The sequence below is a fragment of the Podarcis cretensis genome (assembly GCF_951804945.1).
Source record: "Podarcis cretensis genome assembly, chromosome: 4".
NCBI classification, from domain to species: domain Eukaryota; kingdom Metazoa; phylum Chordata; class Lepidosauria; order Squamata; family Lacertidae; genus Podarcis; species Podarcis cretensis.
Window position 1 is genome coordinate 86,203,115 of NC_137173.1, and position 12,731 is coordinate 86,215,845.

General features: G+C 41.0%; 1 protein-coding gene across 1 annotated transcript in view; it reads left to right on the forward strand.

The window, feature by feature from the left end:
* The window catches only part of SLC15A1 (solute carrier family 15 member 1), a 37,052-nt gene extending 25,139 nt beyond the window's left edge, over nt 1–11,913 (forward strand). The window contains exons 16-23 of the mRNA XM_079972668.1: nt 1,689–1,814; nt 3,102–3,248; nt 4,461–4,510; nt 5,509–5,616; nt 7,505–7,604; nt 8,840–8,986; nt 9,931–10,038; nt 11,110–11,913. Of these exons, the coding sequence (XP_079828794.1) occupies nt 1,689–1,814; nt 3,102–3,248; nt 4,461–4,510; nt 5,509–5,616; nt 7,505–7,604; nt 8,840–8,986; nt 9,931–10,038; nt 11,110–11,301 (978 nt within the window). The 3' untranslated portion in view covers nt 11,302–11,913. The remainder of the gene's footprint in view (nt 1–1,688; nt 1,815–3,101; nt 3,249–4,460; nt 4,511–5,508; nt 5,617–7,504; nt 7,605–8,839; nt 8,987–9,930; nt 10,039–11,109) is intronic.
* The last annotated feature ends 818 nt before the right edge of the window (nt 11,914–12,731 follow it).

Genomic DNA, 12,731 nt, shown 5'->3' on the forward strand with positions numbered 1-12,731 from the left:
ACAGTGGTTTGATTTTGAAGTATTAAAAATTGTTTAAACGAATCAGACAAACAGAAATACCAAATCCTGCAAATGAAGCATACTATGAAAATTTGAAAATATTTTACATGCTCCCCCCCCCCCCCCAACATCCTTCTTAGTGAATTCTTATATGAGGGAATGCTGAAAAGATAGGGTGAATTATATCTATGGGGGAAACGAACATGGAGTTGAATAGGGTCAAAATTCATCTGAGAAGGGAAGGCCATACCTCAGTGGCAGAGGACATACTTTGCATTCAGATGGTCTCCAGTTACGGCACCAGTAAGGTAAAGGGTAAAGGGACCCCTGACCACTAGGTCCAGTCGTGGCCGATTCTGGGGTTGCGGCGCTCATCTCTCTTTATTGGCCGAGGGAGCCGGCGTACAGCTTCCGGGTCATGTGACCAGCATGACTAAGCTGCTTCTGACGAACAAGAGCAGCGCACGGAAACGCCATTTACCTTCCCACTGGAAGGTATCTACTTGCACTTTGACGTGCTTTTGAACTGCTAGGTGGGCAGGAGCAGGGACTGAACAACAGGAGCTCACCCCGTCACGGGGATTCAAACCACCGACCTTCTGATTGGCAAGTCCTAGGTGCCATCCGCGTCCGTTACAGAACCAGTATATCTAGTTAAATAGATATAATGTACTAGGCATACTGACAGATGACCTGTCTTAAGGCAGCTTCAGGTTTTCATACGAAGATATAAAATACTACAGAGAAAAGGGGCGGAAGGATCTGTCAATTTTGGTTCTTTCGGGTTCTCTTTCTTTTCCAGTCAGGAGAACAAAAAAAAAGGGGGCTCTGTGGGAAACGGGAAACGGTTGAGGGCTCCTCTTTCAGCTTGTGGATAGTTAGTAAGAGAGAGAGGCAGAGCCTAGTTTGCTAGAGGCAAAGCAGTAAGCTGAAAAGAGACAGAGCAATGCTTGATTTTTGTTTGAATCTAAGGCTGCGGCTGTTGGGAAAACAGGCCCTCTTGGGGTGTTGATGCTGTGAAGCCATGCATTGTAGACTCAGGTTGTATATATGTGTAAATAAAGCATATATCACAAGGACACCATGATCTCTGCTTCATTTCCAAAGGAAACACAAGCCCTGGACTAAGATCCCTAGAATTTTGCACTGCTTGGAGATAAAGGTGGCATTCAACCTCCCTTCTAATTTTATATGTGATTAAATATTGGCCATATGTGCAGAGACACGTTTGCAGGGCAGAATTTGAGAAACGTAGGGTGGGTTAGTCATTCCTTTCTCCCACCCATTATACTTCCATGCAAGTTTCCTTCTCAGTTAGGCAGCTTACCCTGAAATGGACTAATTTGCCTTTGGAGCATAGCTGTCAAGGTTTCCCTTTTTAAAAGGGAAATTCCATTATTCTGAATAGGATTCCTCGCAAGAAAAGGGAAAAGTTGACAGCTATGCTTTGGAGCCCAGCTGAGAGAGAGAGGAGGGGAAACACCTATTTTAAAGGCTTGGGGATTTGCTGGAGAAAATCAGTAGCAGTGGGAAGGTTTAAGCAAATGACTTTGCTTCCATATTAGTATTTTATGAAAAACAAAAGATTTGGAAATCTTAGGTGTTTCTTTTAATGTATGGTTTTGCCCTGGGAAAGAAAGAGGTGCTTTTAAAAAAAGGTGACACTTTTCTTTTTTCTTCCTCTACAGAAAACTATTCCAGATTTTCCTGCTGCAGGCCAGTCCCAAATCAAAATAATAAATATGGGGAACACCAGTGCAACAGTTAACTTTACTGGTACCAATCAGACTGCTGAAGTGGGTCCTGCAAATTCAGTAAGTTTTGAGAATTAATTTTGCATTTAATTTTAACTTTTGTATTATTTGAATCTGTGTCATGTGCATTTTTGGTAATAACTATTCCATTCATTCATGTTTTGGTGTTTTCACTGGTGGATGGTTTGCGATTTAAATAGTCCAAAAGTGGAAATGGTACACTGAAATTCCATTTAGATCCCAATTTAATGTCCAGTAGGGTTCTCGGGACAGTTTCAGCCAGTGCTTTCTTTAAGAAAAAAAAGGTGCTTACCATGAAGTTGTTTCCATAAGTGCCACAACATCTAGAAAAAGGTGTTGGTACTATGTACCTTTGAGTACCCCCAGAAAAAAGCACTGGCTTCAGTAGCTGGGCAATTATTTTCCATATTTTCTGTTGCAACAGAACTATTTCCCTTCATTCTTATTTTTTCTAATCTACGGGTGGTTTTACCAATCTAAGTTTTACTTAGAATAAGCCCATTAAAATGAATGAACAGGACTAAAGTCCTTTAATTTCAATGGGTCAGCTTTGGGTAAAACTTATTCTGTAGCGTTGTTGCTTATAGCTTATCCTTCTTAAAATGCGATCGTTTGTACAGGATATCCTAAATGGAGTGTAATTTCTTATATCCTGGAACTGGTGCTTCTGTTATATCCCCAAATATTGTTTTTGGTTTCTTGTTTTATTAACAGCATCCACCGTAGCTCCAGGTCTATCTCAGTTGTATTCAGCGGTGGAGCAAGTCGATTCGGCGCCTGGGGCGGCGTGTGTGCCCTGAGCCCAGGGCAGGACGCTCCGCGGGGCCTCCAAGGCGTCTGCCTGCCTCTTCCCACTCAGCCGCCCTATAGCAGAGGGGGAGGTGGCCGGTGGACCGTTTGGAGCAGTGCGGAGCCTTCAGGTGCCCAAGCAACCGCGTCACTCCCTTGAGAGATGTGTGGCTCGGGCATGCTTCAGGCCCTGCGGTGAGTGCTGCCCAGCATTTTGTCACCCCCTCAGTGGTGACGCTCGGGGTGAACCACCCCACCGCCCCCCTTCCTCCACCACTGGTTGGATTACCATAAAGGTTGTTATACTCCAGTTTTATGTGTTATGAGAAGAAGGAAAAGGTTACATCAGTGTTGATTTACTACTTCTTTTGAGAGGAAGGGACAGAAACAAACAAACAACCACCCTATGAACTTCACATACACTGTGTGTAGCTGTAATTGTTGTGATCTGTAATATAAGAGGCAAGCTGAGCTTTGTCAAAGTTCTTTAGTGAAAGGAATGTTAACTGTTTCATTGTATTTTGTCTTTTTTTATAGACAGACTACTTCACTTTTGACACAGCAGAATTAAAAAATATTGATATAAACTTTGGGAAGGAATTTTTTAATCAAACGTTTGTTTACGTGGGAAAAGAACGTCACACCCTTCAAATATCAAATAGAGCTGGGGTCCAAGCTGAGCTGGTAAGTCAGTTTAAAAGCTAGTTAAGAAGCCAGCCTTCTAGTTTCTGTTGCATATCAAAATAATACTCAGGAAGTCCAATGCCAGGTGGATACTTCTGGCAGCTTTCTGGGGAAAAACTGTCTTCGTTGGAAGCCTGAGAGAAACTGAAACACAAAAAAGGGCTGATAGAGCTGTACAGCTGCAAATAAAACATTTTAAGTGTGTTGTAAGTGCATTATACAAATGTGACACTAGATGGTGATGGTGAGCTATGGCAAATTCAATATATTTTTCAAAACATTTTTTTTAAAAAAACAAACATTTCCACAACATTTTTTATTTGTGTCTAGATTCCACCGACATTAATCTTGGTTAAGGATAACCAGAGTTCTGTATTCACCAGTGTTGATAGCTGACTTCAAATCCTTGTTAGGAGGGCAGTCTGTTGTCCTCAACGGTGATTAACACTGATGCTAATTAACACTTGGCTTGTAATTCTATACAGAGGTGCAGCCAGGGTTTGCAAGGCCCTCCCCCAGGACCACCCTGAGAGTTGCAGTTGTTGGGGGGCAGGGACAAACAGGCCCAACATCTGCACTTGGTCAGGAGGCAGCCAGCTAGGCATGTACCTGGTTACAGGTGCTCACGCTATTGTTTTGAATTTAGAATATATTACCCTTTTCTAAAACATAGTGGTGCTTATTCCCAGGTAAATGTGTTCAGCATAATCACGATGCTATGATGATTGAAATGTTTTCGAAATGCAAAAACCACACATGATCAAAGTATTATTATTATTTTTTAAATGGGCTTGGCAAGCTTTCTCCTGCTCTAACATATCAGGAACGAAGAAGCATTTCTAAAACATGGAATAGCAGCGGTGGGGCCAGGGAGAAGGGAAATGTTAATGATGTGGTTCACAACTAAAATATCACACATGGCTGCCCTTGCAAGACCATTAAATCCAAGGTCTAAAACTGCCTATGATGTTATGGGCCATGGAGGGATATCCCAGGATCCATAGGTCTCCATCTTCACCCATATTTCAAAAGGGGACACATTCCACCCTTCTTTTCAGTTGCATAAGCATTTAATATGGGAGTATTGGTTCAAGTTGAACAAGAACTGTTTATGAATGCTGAATTATCATTTGTACAAAGCATTGGTTAAAAATGAATGGCATTATAAAATAGCCATTAGACTTCTCTAACCCAAAATCTCTGTTCTCTCAGCTTGTGGATGGCCTCACAGAAAAACCAGAACAAGGAAACAATGAGATCAGGTAATATATTCATTTTTATGTTTTTTAGTTTTATTTTAGAAATTGACTTCTGTTCAAAGGGAAACGAGTCCTGTGTCATTTTCCCCACCTTAATCACTAGTAATTTTCAAAACATAGGGCATTCTGCTGCAAGTTCCTCCACTCTGCCCCACACGGCCAGTCCCCCTATTGCTGCCTACTTGTGGGTACAGAACAACTCGGTGTAATGACGTGTTGACTATCCCTAGGCCTAGTGTAGTGGGGCTGAACTTTTTGGCAGTATGCATGCATGGACTATTATGTTTCATTCCTGTCTGAATGATGCTTCAACAACAATGGGATTTCATAAGATATAACAACTTCCTTTAACAAAAATTGGAGCAACTGAGAAACTGAGCTTTTCGGCTACATAAACATTTTTAAATCTTTCTTAACAAAGTTGTTCAGCAACATCTGGAGGGCCAAAGGTTCACCATTCTTCAGTTATCCATTACAGTGGTACCTTGGGTTACATACGCTTCAGGTTACATACGCTTCAGATTGCAGACTCCGCTAACCCAGAAATAGTACCTCGGGTTAAGAACTTTGCTTCAGGATGAGAACAGAAATTGTGCTCCGGTGGTGCAGCGGCAGCAGGAGGCCCCATTAGCTAAAGTGGTGCTTCAGGTTAAGAACAGTTTCAGGTTAAGAACGGACCTCCAGAATGAATTAAGTACTTAACCCGAGGTACCACTGTATATAAATGAAATAAGAAATATGTCCTTTCATTTAAGTTATACAGACCTTCAATCTTGGCTGTCACAAATTCATATTACCTTGCATGGAGTCTCTGGACTCCATAGTTTGTATTAATAGTTTGATACAAACGTCTGGGAATGCTTGCTAGGGCTCATAGAAGTTGGCCAAGGATGATGTGAGTTGTAGTTTAGCATCAACTGATGGGCCAAAAGTTCCCCACGTCAACAATAACTGATAAATTGTGCTGTTTAAAAACACTTCATTTAAATCATGTCTTAAAGGTTCATAAACAATATGGATTCAACTATTAATATCACTATGGATGGAGTTACCTTTGGATTTGTGGATTATTTTTCTGCCACAAACTACACGGCTTTCCAAAGAGGAGAGTAAGTATTACTGTTTGTTTGCCAGATTTTTTAAACCTGTCCTTCACCGGAAGGTCATGGGGTGGGTTACTACCATATAATATATGCCATAATTTTCCATGTATAGGATGCCCCTGTGTATAAGACAACCCCTATTTTTTTGAACCCCTAATTAAGAAATCAGTATTTTTGAACTTTTGGGGGGATCTCAAAGTTGTTGAGCTACTTTGAGGTGATTGCCCTCAAAGTTATTGATCGCCCCACTGAAAACCGTGTTTATGATGACCCCCCATTTTTACTCAAAAAATTAAGAAAAAACCATCGTACACATTATACACAGAAAAATACGGTACAAGTAAAAACTTTAGTTATAAAACAAATAATTGTCTTATTGCAATTATTTGTCTCCGTGCCAACATTCGTTTGATGAAGTGGGTTCTAGTCCATGGAAGCTTATGCTACAACAAATCTGAGTATCTTTAAGGAACTTGGAATACTCACAGGATGTGTGCTTCAATAGACTAGGGTATATTAGGTAGAAAATCTGTGACTGGATCTCCGAATCTGTTTATTTTTCACTGCAATAGAGCTATGAGGCCCAGAATTTGATTGATACACTGGTGATGGTGGAGATATTTTTAGTCCCTCTTGCGCGGTACTGTTTGCCTGTTCTAAATAGCCCCTTCAAACTGCTGTTAGTCTTGTGAAGGAGAAAATGTGCACACTTTTTGTATTAATACGACGGCAGCCACCACAAAAAATACTGCTGCTGTCAGGGGCTGCCATTTTCCCCACCATGCCCTGGAACAAATGCAAAGTCCAAGGTAATTATGAGTAAATAAAATGTTGGCTGCCAGAAGACAGGTGATGGTGGTGGGAGTCAGCTCGAAAAGAGAGAAGAAGATCCAAATGTGAGAAAACAGGTGCATGCTTGACCAATAAGTGTGGGTGAGTTTTGGAAGATTGCATTGGGGTTAGCAGGAGAGAAAGCTGTGTAAAGCAAATGCTCTTTTTCTAGACCAGCTGGATGGGACCCTTTGGCTTGTAGGTGGATTTTGGCCCACAAGGCCTCTCCATTTCACCTGCCAAGGCCATATTCCCTAAACCACATCCACCTGATCCATACCTGAAGTCATATGTAATGTCAAGTACGGGACAGTTACAGATGTGACTAGATCGACTGCTTGCAGAAAGCAGGATTAAACTTGGTCAGTGACTCCCCTTTACCCTTGCAGGCCAGCTTTGACAGGGCCTGCCAATCATCGTCATGGTGTCGGATTATTGGCAGGTAGGTACTCCTACCCACCTGTCAAAGATACAGATTTAGCCTGCCAAGCCGAAAAGGTTGCCCCCTCTTGTTCTAGAGCCTCCTAGTTCCTGGTGAGAAATCATTAAGGAAACAGGCATTCATTGGGGTAGCTTCTACTTTTTAAATGCTATGGCAGGCGTAGGCAAACTCGGCCCTCCAGCTGTTTTGGGACTACAACTCCCATCATCCCTAGCTAACAGGACCAGTGGTCAGGGATGATGGGAGTCGTAGTCCCAAAACTGCTGGAGGGCCGAGTTTGTCTATGCCTGTGCTATGGAATAATATAATTCATTCTGATCACTAGTAACGATGGTGCACTGGGAGAGTGGTCAGAAAAACTTCCTTAGACAATATCCTGCCACGGCAAGCTTTAGAACTGGGAGTAAGCAGTTAACCCGAAATGCACGTGGTTAATGATCGTAAGCTGAACAAATAATGCTCAGGCTGTTGCTCTTAATACTAGCAATTCTTCTTCTTCTTCTTCTTCTTCTTCTTCTTCTTCTTCTTCTTCTTCTTCTTCTTCTATAGCTTCATATAAGTGAATTAAATTGGGTAGGTTGTGATCAGACTTCATTTCCCCCCTCCCATCTTTCTTCCCAGAAAAGAAATCACTGTTACCATTCTCAGCGATCTTCGTAACTGCAGTGGCAAGTCCTTGACATTTGGGTATGGCAGCGCTTACACTATTGTAGTAGATGGGGTAAGTTGTTTTGCTTCTCTTTAAGGAATATTGAAACACCACTGGCAGTTGAATGAAAGTCTCTGGGTACCTGTTAACAATGGTGCATGAATTATAATGGTGTTTTTATCTGACCATAAATATCAAGATTAGGGAGTCTGTGACTCTGCAGCTGCCATTATCCTTCACCATTCTCAATGCTGGCTAAGACTGATGGTAGTTGGAGTCCAACAGTATCCAGAGAGCCATAGGCTCACCAGTACCGATATATAACAAATATCACACCATAACCATACCAAAGTTACCAAACTAAAATATATATGACTACAAGTATACTGCTGTTGTAAACACATGTAAAAGATTAGCACTGAAGTGTTGGTATAGCTAATGATGGAAGTCACAGTAAATGTAAATAGGATCTGTTTAAACTTAAAATACACAAGCCACTTTATAATTCAAAGGCTTTTGGTTTCAAATTAAAATATACCTGGATGATCTGCTATCTATTGAAGATTTAGTTGCTATCTATCTGACTACAGACTATCTGACTTTTAGAAGACCTCTGAACGCAGCCCTGTATAGGGAAGTTTTTAATGTTTGATATCTTACTGTGTTTTGATTTGTTGGAAGCTGCCCAGAGTGGCTGGGGCAACTCGGTCAATTGGGATTATTATTATTATTATTATTATTATTATTATTATTATTATTATTATTTGTATATTCATAGTCATGTGCTCTTCTCTGCACATTGATCTCTTTATATGAACATGCTTTCCCATTCACTTTAGTGGAGACTATATCTCCCTTCAAGCATTCCCTTGTTTCTTCAATTGAAATGAATGGGGAGTCTTTGGTGACATGGAAGCTCTGTCAGTGTGCACAGTGGAGATTTTGTAGCCATCAGAATCTCTGGACGAGTGCACCTGAGATCATTGTGTTTCTCACTGTTGATTTGCTTATAATAATCTTTTTTAATGTGAACAACTTAAAAAAGAATGTTTCCTTTTATAAAGGGGTAGTCTTTTGCAGTTATTCATATTTTACGTCTTCAGTGTCAGTTTACGCTGTGATTAGAAGTGTGCATGCACACGAAAGCTCATACCTAGAACTAACTTAGTTGGTCTTTAAGGTGCTACTGGAAGGAATTTTTTTCTTTTATTTTGTTTTGGCTGTGATTAAAGTTATTTTTAATTTGTGCTGCCTATTTAAAATGCAGGGCTTTTGTGTGGATTAATATAATTTGGTTTTCCTCTCAGTGCAACAGCAGTGAAGTACTCCTCAACTATGTTGAAGACATTCAACCCAACACAGTCAGTATGGCCTGGCAAATTCCTCAGTATTTCATTATCACCTGCGCCGAAGTGGTCTTCTCAGTCACTGGACTATCGTTTTCATATGACCAGGTAGATGACTTTGCTTGAGAGACGTCTCAGTTGCAATGGTAGCTTTGAGATGTTATAACATAGAAACGCATGCAGACTGTTCCCAAGGAAAGACCGGCAGTAGGGTTTGCAAGTGAGCTTGTAGAATCTGTGTGTGTCAGATGGATCCTAAGCCATCTGACACACATAGCATAGTTCTGTGAACTCAGATTTGTATTTTTCAATGGTGTTCTCATTATGAATATTTTTCTAGTCTGCACAGTACTTCCCATGTAGAAACTGATACAGTTCAGCCTTTCTCAACCTGTGGGTCCCCAGATGTTGTTGAACTACAACTCCCATCACTCCTAGCTAGCAAGGCCAGAGCTCAGGGATGATGGGAGTTGTAGTCCAACATCATCTGGGGACCCGCAGGTTGAGAACCACTGATAGAGAATGTGATTCAGTAAAGCCAAGCTATGCGGTTTTTTTGTGACTAGGTGTGATCAAAAAAGAACAAAGAATTCTACTCTGTTCCAGAAGTAATTTCTTAGCTTGCAAACGATTACGAGCTACATCCAACCACCAGGAGGGCAAAACTAGATGGTGTATAGCAATCACAACAGTGTATAGCAATTGTTAAAAACAATTAATAGAAAGCTCAACAGAGTGGGTGGGTGGATGTTTCTTGATATTTTTTCCTCCATGGGAACTGGGATCCCATTGCAACCCCAGTAATTACCCCCCCCCCCCCGCCACGTGTGGATGGCATTCGCCCTAATAAGAGCAAAAAACAAGTGTAGAGGTGATTTTAGTTGGAACCACAGTGGGGAAGGAAAGTGTTGCATCCTCTGCCTCCTGAGTTTTTTTTAATTGCTAAATATGCAACTGGCCCTTGAAAAGTCAATTTTGAATCATAAATATTCGATACTGTACCTCAAAACAATGTGCAATTAAATGTGCAATTAAATAACTTGTTTCGGTAGGCTCCTGCAAACATGAAGTCTGTTTTGCAAGCTGGATGGCTGTTGACAGTGGCTGTGGGGAATATCATTGTTCTTATTATAGCTGGAGCTTCAAAAATTGAAGAACAGGTAAAGTAAACTTTGTCTTAACATCAGGGCTATAAGTTTTTATATCTAGATATACTGGTGAACACTATTGTATGGGCAGAACAGTCACTAAAACACAGCTCTGTTACTATGGCAGAGTTGTGGTTTCAGTAGAATACTGAGCATGCAAATATGTCAATACGATTCACAGCGAGAAATACAAATGGCTTTGAATCCTTGATCTCGAATGTTAGTTTTACGTGTTGGAATCTTTGGTATAGGTTCCATGAAGTCAGCAGGGGTCCAGTACATTAACAACACAATCCTACGCATTCAGAAACAGGTCTTGCTGTGTTCAATAAGGCTTGTGTGTTCATATGGGCTGTATATCTTGTATCCCGTATGGGTGGGGAGCAGGGATAAGTCACTGGAGAACCTTCACACTCAACATCTGGAACTTTAATTTTTGTACAAAAGCATATGGTTAGGTCGGAGAACTTCACAAAATCTGGTGATTCTGGATGGTAGCAACTGTGACATGACTTGCAAATCTAAAGATGGAAGACTTCATTTAACGACTCAGAAGTTTTAAGTTTTTGCAAAGCACAATTTTGTAGCCCATGTACTAGCAGTAGTAATAATAGCATAGCCAAAGAAAGGTTCTGTTAAACCTATAGAAATGGAAATCTCAGTGAGATACCAGAATTTCCGTGTTAAGTGCCAGACACAATCCTACAAATATTACCCCTGCTCCTTATCCACTGCCTTTGTGGAGTGCAAGGAAATTTGTTCCCCATCAGGCTGCAACCCCGCTTATCTGAGAGTAAGCCACATTCAATTCAACAGGACTTATTTCAACAGGATTGCAATCTCAATTTTCCTGAACCATGTGCTACTTCCTAAAAGAGGCAAGCTAGGCAGTTTGGATTCCCAAGGGCACTTCATGTGACTGTGCTAATGTTTGAAGCAAGCCTTAAAATAATGTAATGACTTCTGCTAAAAATGCTCTGTTCTTTGAATTAATGCATAAATGCTTATTCGTTAGCAATAGCACGTTGTATATATAAATATATATAAATCTAAAACTTTTTATTTTTTACTTTTATTTTACAGTGGGTAGAATACATTCTGTTTGCAGCTTTACTTGTTGCAGTCACCCTTGTTTTTGCCATCATGGCCTATTTTTACACTTATGTGGATCCAGTTGAGGTTGAAGCTCAAATGGTAGAGGATGAAAAGAAGAGGGAAAAGGAACCGCCATCTTATGAAAATGGAAATGCACCCGTTTTACAGACTCAGATGTGAGCATATACTAAAGGCTGAATGAGAATATAAACTGTCGTCGGGACAACTCCATCTCTAGTCCAAGACACATAAGTGCTGCCTTATCACTGCGCAGGGATGGTTCGTGAACACCATCAAAACACACCCTCCCTCCCGAGGGCGAAGATTAAGAAATCTGTTCTCCTGTGAAGAAAATGAGGACCCTCCCCTCAGTTCTTTCTCAGCAGATTTTGCACTTAAAAAGGGATCTGAACCTAATTACACCTGGCCACAATGAAAAGACATTCAAAGTATTATTTTTTTATACAGAACTGCTTTAATTTTATGTTGTAGCAGAAGGCAAGTGCTCCTGTCTCACAAAACATACAGGCTTTAGAGGCTCTTTGATATGCTGTCCTACAGATAATGATTGCTATTATACATATGCGGGGGATTTTAACTCCTGAGAACACGTATCTGAGCCAGTTGAATCTTCATGACCCTGGTATTGCACTACACAACTCTTCCTTTGTTTTCTGCCAGAGGACCGCCAAATCTAGCTTCAGGTGCCTACTGTGGTAGAGATGAACAAAGAGGAATTGCATTATAAAGAAGCAAAGGCAAACAAAATAAAACTGTGACTCCAAAAATGAATGGTTTGGTTTATTTTCTCAAAAGAAGAAGAGAGCTGGGCTTTCTGTTTCATTACTGTTGAGGATCAGGATAGCACAGGAATTGGCAGCCTTTTGTAAATTCATGGCCCCACTAAATCACCGCAACCAGGAACATACCATATTCATTACAATAAAATGCTACTTTAAGAGGGTGGAGGAGACTCTATAGAGGCACCAGGGAAAGCTTACAGCCTTCATTGGCCCTGGCCTGAGTGATTCTGCCTGTCTAAAACATGTCCATGAACCCTGACAATGCTCCTTGTCTGGGTGGAAGATAGAGAGGAATGGCCTGCTGCACAAAGGTAAATTACATTTGTTGCTTTGCCCACTTTTGCCTTTGTCCTTGCCCTCCACTCTCATGTGGCCTTTGGAAGATTGTCCAGAAGGGAATGTCACCTTTTGCACTGCAAAGGTTTATTTACTCCTGGTCTGTATACAGTGCTATTTTTCTAGGAAAAAAAGAGGTGCTGGAACTTGCCATAAACGCCTCCCTCGTTCTCTTAGAATGGCAATGGTGCCAACTGAGTTCTGGCAAGTCCCAGCTTAAAAAATAGGTCTGTCTGTATGACTTACATACCACCCCCCATCTTTGGACTATCTTATAAACAAAAAAAATTTATCAAAACAAGCAACAATCTAAAGAGATTTCTTAAGGTATAACAGAGAGGGATTGGCAATTGATGGGCTATGGTGAGGCCTCCTTTTTGTGGTAACAGACCAGGGCTCTTTTCAGCCACATTACTGCAAATTCCAGGACACATGGAGGTTAGGCTGGAGTAATTATACACTGCTGCTACC